The sequence below is a fragment of the Cherax quadricarinatus genome, chromosome 31, assembly GCF_038502225.1.
Source record: "Cherax quadricarinatus isolate ZL_2023a chromosome 31, ASM3850222v1, whole genome shotgun sequence".
NCBI classification, from domain to species: domain Eukaryota; kingdom Metazoa; phylum Arthropoda; class Malacostraca; order Decapoda; family Parastacidae; genus Cherax; species Cherax quadricarinatus.
The window spans coordinates 17,022,437-17,033,399 of NC_091322.1; the positions used below are offsets into that span (position 1 = coordinate 17,022,437).

At 41.0% G+C, this 10,963-nt stretch overlaps 1 protein-coding gene across 5 annotated transcripts in view; it reads right to left on the reverse strand.

The window, feature by feature from the left end:
- The window catches only part of LOC128698157 (trypsin-1-like), a 31,591-nt gene extending 26,056 nt beyond the window's left edge, over window positions 1–5,535 (reverse strand). Inside the window, exons 1-3 of one of the 5 annotated variants that reach the window (XM_053790277.2) lie at window positions 5,367–5,533; window positions 5,066–5,128; window positions 4,344–4,846 (exon numbers count right to left, since the gene is read on the reverse strand). In XM_053790277.2, coding sequence (XP_053646252.1) covers window positions 4,344–4,842 — 499 coding nt within the window. In that variant the 5' untranslated portion in view covers window positions 4,843–4,846; window positions 5,066–5,128; window positions 5,367–5,533. Of the gene's footprint in view, window positions 1–4,343; window positions 4,847–5,065 lie in introns of all 5 variants that reach the window. The other 4 variants (XM_053790260.2, XM_053790283.2, XM_053790268.2 and 1 more) reach the window with 4 other exon arrangements.
- Between the last annotated feature and the right edge of the window lie 5,428 nt (window positions 5,536–10,963).

Below are 10,963 nucleotides of genomic sequence, written 5' to 3' on the forward strand. Positions count from 1 at the left end.
ACGTTTTCACAATCCATTTAGATCTGTGTGTATTTACCTCTAGACACTTGGTAAGATTCATTGTGACAGTGGTTCGTTTCTCAACATTCTAATACCGAGTACAGTGTTAATCTCAATAATCCTATCACTGATACTATAAATACCAAGCTCCTTCCTCATGTTAAGGACTTTTGTAGATCTGGGACAGCCAAGAATAATCCTGAGAGCTTCATTTTGCATTAACTCCAAGGGTCGGAGAGAACTTTCTCTAGCTAATAACATGGGAGCAGCATAATCAATTAAGGACCTAACAGGTTATGTACATCATTCTTACGATTCTCACATTAGCACCATAGTTGGGGTTGTAGCCAGCAACAGCTTTGAGAGCATTTAGCCTAGCTTTGCATTTCTTGTTTAGTTGTGGTATAGTGGATTTGTTAAAGGGTACATCTACACCAAGATATCTAAGTTTTAACGTAGCTAATGATTTCACCCTGCAAATAGATGGGTGGGGTATGCCGTTTGCTTGTTAATATCTTTGTTTTAGAGGAAGATATTATGAGGCCTAGTCGATTACAAATTGCTTGAACTTCATTAAGAATGGTATTCATCTTCTTATGCCCTGTTGTATGGATCATGATATCATCATCATAGCTTCTAGCTATATGTTTAGGTGAGGCAGGTAGAGCATTTAGGAGAGCATTAATCAGAATATTAAATACCATGGGACTAAGAACTCCTCCCTGCGGTGTACCTAAAGACATTTCTTTAGAATCACTTCTGAAGCCTTGGTAAAGGACAGAGGATACTCTATTTGACAGGTATCCTATTATCCAGCAGAGTAAGCTACCACCAATATTAATTTTGGCTAGTTCATGTAGTATAACGGTTCTGTTCTCAATATCATATGCAGATTTTAGATCAAGGAAAGTGGTAAAACTAGTAGAGGTGTGTGCAGTGAGAAAGGTGGAAATACAGTTCTGCACACTTACCTTTCATGAACCCATAGAGGTAGGGGGAAAGTTGGTGTCTGATTCTGTAGTACAGTCTGTTAAGTATCATTCTTTCAAAAGTTTTACAAAGACAACTAGTTAAGGAGATCGGTCTAAATGTATCAGGCTGTTGGGGCTTAGGGATAGGCACAATGAGACTATTGGTCCAGGAAGTAGGAAGAACGCCCTCAATGTAACTGAGATTATACAGTGCCAACAAAGGGTTATCAGGCACGTGCCTTAGAGTTCTGAGAATATCATAGGTTATACCATCCTTTCCAGGAGCAGTTGATCGACCTTTAGTTAATGCATTATCTAATTCATACTCAGTAAAGAGGCAATCACTCTCATCAATATTTTGGCTCGCAAAATTAATCAGTTTCAACATTTCTTCAGAAGTACTCTAATTTTTTTCTAATATGAGATGGAAGGTTTTCATGCCTGGGTGTTTTGGACCAGTCATTTATGAGGTCATTTGCTTTTTCAAGAGGAAAGGGATGAGCAACATTGCCAGTCTTTCCTGGTTATTTTATTTATACCTTTCCAAGCCAAACTTAAAGGGGTGGACCTATTTAATCCACTAACAAACTGTTCCCATTCCTGTTGCCTAAGTTCTTGCTTTCTGTTCCTTGCATTTGTTAGTGCAGCTTGGAACGTTCTGAGCAGGTCTGGGGTTCTACATTCACGGTATTACCTGGAGTTTACCTGGAGAGAGTTCCGGGGGTCAACGCCCCCGCTGCCCGGTCTGTGACCAGGCCTCCTGGTGGATCAGAGCCTGATCAACCAGGCTGTTACTGCTGGCTGCACGCAAACCAACGTACGAGCCACAGCCCGGCTGATCAGGAACCGACTTTAGGTGCTTGTCCAGTGCCAGCTTGAAGACTGCCAGGGGTCTGTTGGTAATCCCCCTTATGTATGCTGGGAGGCAGTTGAACAGTCTCGGGCCCATGACACTTATTGTATGGTCTCTTAACGTGCTAGTGACACCCCTGCTTTTCATTGGGGGGATGTTGCATCGTCTGCCAAGTCTTTTGCTTTCGTAGTGAGTGATTTTCGTGTGCAAGTTCGGTACTAGTCCCTCTAGGATTTTCCAGGTGTATATAATCACGTATCTCTCCCCCGCCTGCGTTCCAGGGAATACAGGTTCAGGAACCTCAAGCGCTCCCAGTAATTGAGGCGTTTTATCTCCGTTATGCGCGCCGTGAAGGTTCTCTGTACATTTTCTAGGTCAGCAATTTCACCTGCCTTGAAAGGTATATGCTTTACCAATCCTCCTAGCTGCATGTGTTAGATTGCGTAGCTGTGGATCATTATAGTATTTACATTGGTTTTTATTGTTATTTATAGTGGAGGGTCTATGTTTCCTATTCCTGCCCACTTGATCTGTGAGAACACTCAATAGTGGTAATTAAATCATTAAATTTTTGTGCCAATGGGCTCGTAATTCTTATCCCATTGATCCAAGTGATTAATAAAGTTGTCTCTGTGTTCTGGTTTGAGAATAAGTTTCCTCCTTCTGTATTTAGCTCCTTGATTGCTGGAGATGTGATCAAGATTGACTGTTAGTCTTGGGAAGTGATCAGATAGAAAATCATCAACTATGACAGTCATGCATCGTATATGATGTATTAAATCCAAGACACAGATCTAGTATGCCACCACGTATGTGAGTAGGCTCAGTAGTACATGCTCATTTAGCAATTTCACTAGTTTAGTTCCACTGGTGTTTGTTCTTTATTGACGAAAAGTTTCGCCTACTCTGCAGGATTCATCAGTCTAATGCAGAGATGAATTACAATCTGGAGGCAGGACAGTGGAGAGGTAGTTTGATATCAGTTTCTCGGTCTTTTGGGGAGATGATCAGTCTCTCGGCCTAAAGCAGAAGCACGATGCCAGACATCCCGGAAAGTGAGATGCAGCAGCTTGAGACGAGTCATTTGTTTACACCATTAATGTGGTTATTCCTGTCCGACAGTAATCTCTTGGGACAGAATTATTCTACTCCTAACCTACTGGTATGACCTACTTACTACTAGTGAGTGCCGCATACTGTCTCCATTATAAAAGTCTTCATCCTCGTGCTTCTACTTCATAGATATTAAGGCTGAAAGACTGACCACCTCAAATAATTTCACGTCTAACTGTTTTCTGCAGTGGATGATAAAGCCACTAGTTGGCGAACTCTACACATTAAAAATACCATTTTTCACATATACGTGTCTTATTCGCTAATGAACCGAGGAAACTTTGCTAATCGTAGCTACAGGACAAAAATTTCATACCCGTCAATTCCCTGCTTGATCATATTCAATAATTGTATCGCCTCCATGATCTTTTTTTCCAGGCTGGTAAGACTTGGCATGGAATGGTCCTCCGTGATAAAAACCGAGTGCAACATTTAGGTATTTATTACCAAATAACGTCGAATGGGCAAATACAACACTGGAGACGGGAAAAACTACAGTGACGAGTCACTGAGTCCTGATAGGTAGTTTGTCCGTCGGCTGGGAGATTGATTACTTATAAAGGCTGAGTAACTCATCAGCTCAAAAGTCATTTCTACTGTTTGTTGCCATATTCGACTAAGCTTTCAGCCTCCTGCGCGAGCGAAACTTTTCAGTAATAAAGATACTGTAGTGTTGTACTTTTCGGTATTTAATATCACAGGAGGATCCTCTATGCTCATTGTCTTCTGAGCTTTTGTATCGCCTCTTCACTCTTAACTAAAACAAATGGCTGCCCATGGGAAGATTGACTAGAATGCAAGTTACATAGGTGAGCAGCATTCACCCTATCTACATGGGTGTAGATTACCAAACAAGGTCAAAATATGTATTTTCAATTAAGAAATTTTGATATACTGTATTTCACAAAAGATTAAAGGAAGATTCCTTCCCTCCTCAAGGGGCTCTCCTGAACATAGTCCTCCAAGTATACTTGCTTTTTTTCACGTTTCTGAAGATTCCCTAACCCAAGTTAAATTGGCTAATTGCCTTTTCAATATCTCTAAGATTAAACCTGACGTTCAGATCTGTCGTCAAAAATGCTTTTATTTTATGGCTAAGTGGTATTGTTTAATTTTTACAAACTTCAATTTATGTGGAAATTTCCCCGCCTAAATTCAAAGGTATAGTTTTATGCTGAGAAGGGCTCTTTATCTAAGGCAGAAGAGCTATCCTCACATTCCCAAAACACTGAGTGACCCCTGAAAGCTCAACACTCTCGTAAAGCTAATTTTATTAGGTTCAAGTACAATATTAAACAATAACTAGCACCACTCACTATTTCACTGTCTTATGAAAATACACTTATATGACCAGTACACTGTTGCTAGATTAATCCAAATTTTGAACCATAATTCATTTTACCTACCTAGGGCATCGTAGTCGATTTGTTTATCTTCAATGCTGTCATTTTTACTCTTCGTTTCAATTTGGTCTTCCATTTTCATTTTCTGTTCATGTTCCACCATGAACTGGTCCTGGTGTGTCTGGATTACATTCATTAATAGGTCTGTGCTATTACTTAATTTAAAAACAACCAGGAGTTCACGGATTGTATCTTCGTCATACCCAAACTGTTGCAGCTGAATGTTCAACATTTGTAGCATCTGTGAGTTCTCAAAATCCAAAGTTTGTTTCTCTTTGTCACTGTGTCCGCTAACACCGCGCGTTAACACACTCGAATGTGAACGATGCCCTTGGTTCTGCACCTCTGAAGCATTATCTTCGTAATCAGGTGGAGGAAAAACCAGGTCGAGGTCATGTTGAGGGATGACCCTAGACAGGCCTGCAGGAGGGATGACCCCCATGTGACTTGGGACAGCCAGCATCAGCCACAGAACAAGACCACTCCCAACACATGGCGTCATAGTCCTACAAAAATACCTGACTAAATATTGCAATTTATAATATTTTTTTATTTTCCCAATCCAAGGAAATTATATAACAAATTAACAATCAGGCTCAGACTCCTCTATGAACTTAATACATTAAGGGGTTTGGCGAAGTTAGGTGTGTCAAATTCAATTTTTGTAAAACTTAACTAGGCTGACTTTCTCAGCCTAATTTAACAAAGAAACGGTAACTTCTTACCTTACTGTAGTAGATATAACTTCGCTCACAATACAAGTAATAATTGTAGGATAAGTCTCTTCACTGAAATTATCCAAGGAAAGATGCCACGAACAATTTAGGATGGAAAGCGATCATAAACGACAATTTCCATATATTTCATCCACTCACCCTTGTTAATACTTAAGAAAATTATGTAATCTCCAACGAAATTTACTGTATAGCACTACAAAAATAAACAGACTTTTTTGAAAGACATTTTGAGGTATTAAGAACAAATAAATTGTCGACACAGTATGACTACTCAAACCTCCAGGTATACCACTAGTTGCAACATAATATATATCGATGTAACGCCAACAAATATCCTTCAGATTTTTACGACTCTTGTGTAGTATCAGACGATTCAAGAAACAGATTCCCAGACAGTTATGGACAGAGCAGCGAGCGCGGCGTCCTCCTAGTCAAGAACTCATTGTATAACTAGTGGTGCGGGTGGTCAACAACACACAGCAAGAACCCTCAACCCAGGCACTGGTAATGGGTTAACAAAATATGTTTAGGCAACTTAAGTCTTGTTTGAAAAGCGTGTTCAGTCCCTAGATGGTGCTTGCGACCCAGGCTGGAGAATACTTGTAGTGCCTCTTGCATGTGTTTCAGGGGACTCATCTCCTCCACGACCCGGTCCCAGATCATGTCTTCATATTGATGTGCTTATCAGTTAGCCTGTTGGTGCTGGCTGCACGCAGGCAATCATGGATACAACAGCTTGGTTGTTCAGGATTTTTCCTTGAGAACTTAGATTCCTCTCAAAGATGAGGGATTTATCGGGTACTCACTATATATCTGAAGAGAGTGTTGGCAATTCTTGAAACTTTGTTTGAAGTGAGTTCTTATTATACTTATTACATCCCTGATTTTTTTGTGAGGAAAATTTTCTCCCTTTGTCATGCCTTTCAATCTTGTATACCTTGTAAGTAACAGATTTGGAAGTAATCTCTTTACTTACAGTTTTCATATTTATGGGGAAGCGCTATAGTCATATATGGGAATGAGAGGCAATTAGTTTAGTTCCAAGGAAAGGGAGGCCAGGTCTAATTCCTTGCATCAAGAGCCCTTAACCGGCATCAAGGAACCTCCCTTGAGGGAGCCTTGCACGAAGACCTCCCTCACCATCAAAGAGCATTCCAATATTATGACCACCTCAAAACTTTAAGGGTGATGGACTGATTACATCGTCTTCAAGTATCTTCTGCTTCTATCAACTTTTCTGTACTCGACTGAAGAAGCCTACTGTGTAGGCGAAACGTTTCGAAATAAAGATACCTAACTGTTGCATATGTGCCCAATCCGTCAAGCATCTTCCAAGTGTAAATTATGAAACCTTTCTCTCGCCTATGTTCCAGAAGAACAAACTGAAGAATTTTCATAAGTGCCTAGTATCTTAGGGCTTTAATTAAATTTATGCAGCCAATAAAATTTTCTACATTTTTTTCAGATTTGCAATTCGGGAAGCCGTCAATGGAAGTATGGAAGTGTTAATGCACGTCTTAAAAGTGCCGACATTGGTTCGACAGTAGTACCTATTTTCTTTTTAATGCTCCTAGGTTATCTAGTCTATCATTTTTTCATGGAGCCGTGATAAAAACATTACTATGTTCCCAAAACTTAAGATCCTTCCTCAATTTTGGTAAATGTTTTTTTTTTTTTATAGATGATCAACTATTACTATATTGCAGCCATCCTCTTACCACACAGACACACAGCACTGTTGTAAAAACAGTCAAATGGGTGGCTCTTGACTGAACTGTTGAAATGTGACTCTCATATGAGCCACATGCAGTGGCTGCCCATTTTCTGTTCACACAAAACTTTTTTTTTATCGTTTTTTATGTTAATAGTTTTACCCGTTGTATTATTATAATCAAAAGGAGGCGCTAAACCTACCAGGGTCATTTTCCCGTTGTAACGCAACCTAACTTAACATAATCCAACCTAATGTAGAAATGGGATAGCCCTATGTGAAAGGGTACCTTAATTATTAGGAGGGTAAGTAAGTTTATTCAGGTATACACAAATACAGTTACATAGATTATCATAGTGAATATTAAAATGGTATACAATACCGACAGGTTGTTAGGTAAGACACATATGCAACAGTTAGGTATCTTTATTTCGAATTAATATTATTATTATAATCAAGGGGGAAGCGCTAAACCCGGAGGATTATACAGCGCCTGGGGGGGGGGGGATGTGGAAGGCATTCAGGCTTAATTCGGGGAACTGGAGCACAGATCCAATTCCCTAAATCAAGAGCCCCTCACCAACATCAAGGAACCTTCCTTGAGGGGTCTTTATTTCGAAACGTTTCGCTTACACAGTAAGCTTCTTCAGTCGAGTACAGAAAAGTTGATAGAAGACTGATTACATTGTCTTCACGTCTCTTCTATCAACTTTTCTGTACTCGACTGAAGAAGCCTACTGTGTAGGTGAAACGTTTCGAAATAAAGATGCCTAACTGTTGCATATGTGTCTTACCTAACAACATAGATTATCATACGTAGCAGCATATGTGTAAAGAACCTAGAATAACCCAAAAAAGTCAGAGTGATTTATTTCCATTGGGGTCCTTTTATTATTATAATAAAAAATGAAGCGCTAAACCTACGTGTGTAGAGATACACAGTTTATAGTTTGAGAGTTAAGATAAAGATCTTGGCCCCTACCTTCTCTGTATTGTTAAATTAACGAGGAAGCACTAATCATGTAGGAGTCATGTAGCATTTGGGAAATGGAAGGCATTCAGGTTTAATCCAAGGAAAAGGATAAATCTGATTCCTTGGACCAAGACCCCTCCCCAAGTCATGATGGTCTGTAGGCTGGTTGGTTAATAGCTTTTAAAGTCTAGCTACTACACGAGGGTTATTAAGGCTGTATATCACATGCTCATTACCAATCAAGAATACTTTAATCCATGAAATACTGATTAAAGTGAACTTTTAGTGTATATATATCATAAAATATGCGTCTAGGTAAGCAGCATTTCCCAACCTGTGATTCACAAAGATAGTTATTATTATTATTACAGTGGACCCCCAGTTATTGGCCGTAATCCGTTCCAGAACGACGGCCGATAACCGAAATGGCCGAAAACCAAATTAATATTTCTCATAAGAATTAATGGAAATACAATTAATCCATTCCAGACAAAAATATTCACAAAAAATAATATTTTTTTAACAATTATGTAAGTATTACATACCTTTATTGAAGGCTAATGTTGGCTTCTGGAAGATAGGGAAGAGGAAAGAGGGAGGAGTTAGTGATTGGAAGGGATATCCCCCTCCATAAAGACTTTAGGTAGCAAAGCCTTCTCTTGGGTTACTTCCTTTCTTTGTCTTTTAATGCCACTAGGACCAGCTTGAGAGTCACTGGACCCCTGTCTCACAAAATAACTGTCCAGAGTGCTCTGTTTCTGGCGTCTCTTCAAGATTTTTCTGAAGTGGGACAGGGTTTTGTCACTAAACATGTTGCAGATATGGCTTGTTTCAGCTTTGTCAGGGTAGTGTTTCTCTACAAAAACTTGCACCCTAGTCCACATTGCACACATCTCTTTAATCTCTGAAGAAGATACCTCCTTCACTCCCTCTTCCTCCTCCTCTGAAGCAAGTTCCTCAGCTGCAGTCTGTTGCTGTTCAAGTTGAAGCTCGGTTTAATAGAATGAAGTTTGTTACCGAGCAGAGTTGACCAACGTTGTTGCCAACGGGTGTGAAGGTGGGTAGCTATTACAGCAAAATAGTCCAGAAATGGAACACCTCTATATGAAATTGGTAGGTCATGTACTGCTGACCGTGCAGCAGTGTCTGCCTGTTCATTGCCCTGTATGTCAACATGACCAGGGACCCAACAAAAAACAATATCTTTATGCCTGGTAGAGATACGGCATAGCCAAAGTTGGATACGGAGAACTAGGGGGTGAGGTGTATCAAATTTCCGTATAGCTTGTAGAGCACTAAGGGAGTCTGAGACAACCACAAATGATGACACAGGCAAAGATGCAATACAAATATGTGCTGCAAGAATGGCATACAATTCAGCAGTAAAAATGCTAGCCAAAGATAGTAAATGCCCTCGCACGATGCTGTCCTGAAACACTGCTGAGAATCCGACGCCATCAGAAGACTTAGAGCCATCTGTGTACACTGCGATGGCATGAGAATGAGAGTGGAAGTGGTCAAGAAAAAGAGAGTGGGAAGCCACCATAGGCAGTTGGGCTTTCAAGAAAGGGAGTGAGAAAGAACAGACCCGAACAGCTGGAACTTCCCAGGGGATTAGGAAAAAGTGAGATGCTACATGAACATATAAAGGTGGTAACTGGAGGGAAGACAAGAGCAAACGTAGGTGAAGAGAGAAGGGACGGAGCAAACAGGGGCGGCGAACAAATAAAGAATGTCTACTAATATCGGTGACCATTCTATAAATGGAAGGACTTCGGAGATCGTGAGAGTGTACATAGTAGCGAAGGCAATGGGCATCACGGCGATCAGACAAGGATGGAACATTCGCTTCTGCATAGAGGCTCTCAATGGGAAGAGCAAAAAGCACCAAGGCATAAACGTAATCCTTGGTGATGGATGGGGTTAAGGCTAGCGAGAGTAGCAGAAGCTGCTGAATAGATCTGGTCACCATAATCGAGTTTCGATAAAACGAGGGCTGAATGTAGGCAATGGAGAGTTCGATGATCAGCTCCCCATGAAAGATGAGCAAGGGTTTTAAGAAGGTTCAGCCGGCTGTGACAAGTTGCCTTCAGAGAGGTAATGTGAGGTTTCCAGGATAACCAACGGTCAAAGAGAAGGCCTAGAAACCTGACTGTATCACGTTCAGAGATACGGGAGCCATAGAGGTACAAAGGATGATCGAAGATGACAGAGCATCTAATGAAAGTAATTTGGTGGGTTTTGGTGCTGGAAAATTTAAACCCATGTGTGGTGGCCCAATTGGAAACATGGTCGACCGCATGCTGGAGAGAAACTGTAATGAGGCGACAGTCAGCGCCTGCACAAGCAATAGCGAAGTCATCAACATAGAGTGATGACCAAATATTGGATGGAAGAACAGAGGCCAAATCACTTATAGCAAGGAACAGAGCTTTTCACCGTAGCCGCCTCAGACTTTACTCTGTTGACTACTACTCTTTGTGTTCCGTTTGTGAGGAAATTATAGATCCATCTACCAACTTTTCCTGTTATTCCTTTAGCACGCATTTTGTGCGCTATTATGCCGTGGTCACACTTGTCGAAGGCTTTTGCAAAGTCTGTATATATTACATCTGCATTCTTTTTGTCTTCTAGTGCATCTAGGACCTTGTCATAGTGATCCAGTAGTTGGGACAGACAGGAGCGACCTGCTCTAAACCCCTGTTGCCCTGGGTTGTGTAACAATGGAAAACAAGCGAAATGTTTGGATGTATGAGCAGAAGCTTCCTCAGCCACCGAGAGACAAAGCCAAGCTGATGTGCAAGCGGTCCCAGCTGATGGATGGACGTGTCCCAAATGGCCGATCGCTGAATTAACGGCCGATAACCGGGCGCTGAAAAACCGGCCGATAACCAAGTTGGCCGATAACAGAACCGGCCGATAACCGGGGGTCCACTGCATTAAAAACAGGTGGCCAACACAGTTATGCAGCACAGGGGAAAGTCAGTGTCAGTGGTGTTGAGGGTTAGTACTGTGGAAACTATTATTATTATAATCAAGGGGGAAGCACTAAACCCATAGGATTACATAGTGCCTGTGGGGGGAATGTGGAAGGTATTCAAGCTTAATTCAGGGAACTAGAGCACAGATACAATTCCCTAGATCACAGGCCCCTCACCAGCATCAAGGAACCTTGCTTGAGGGGAGTACTGTGCAAAATGAG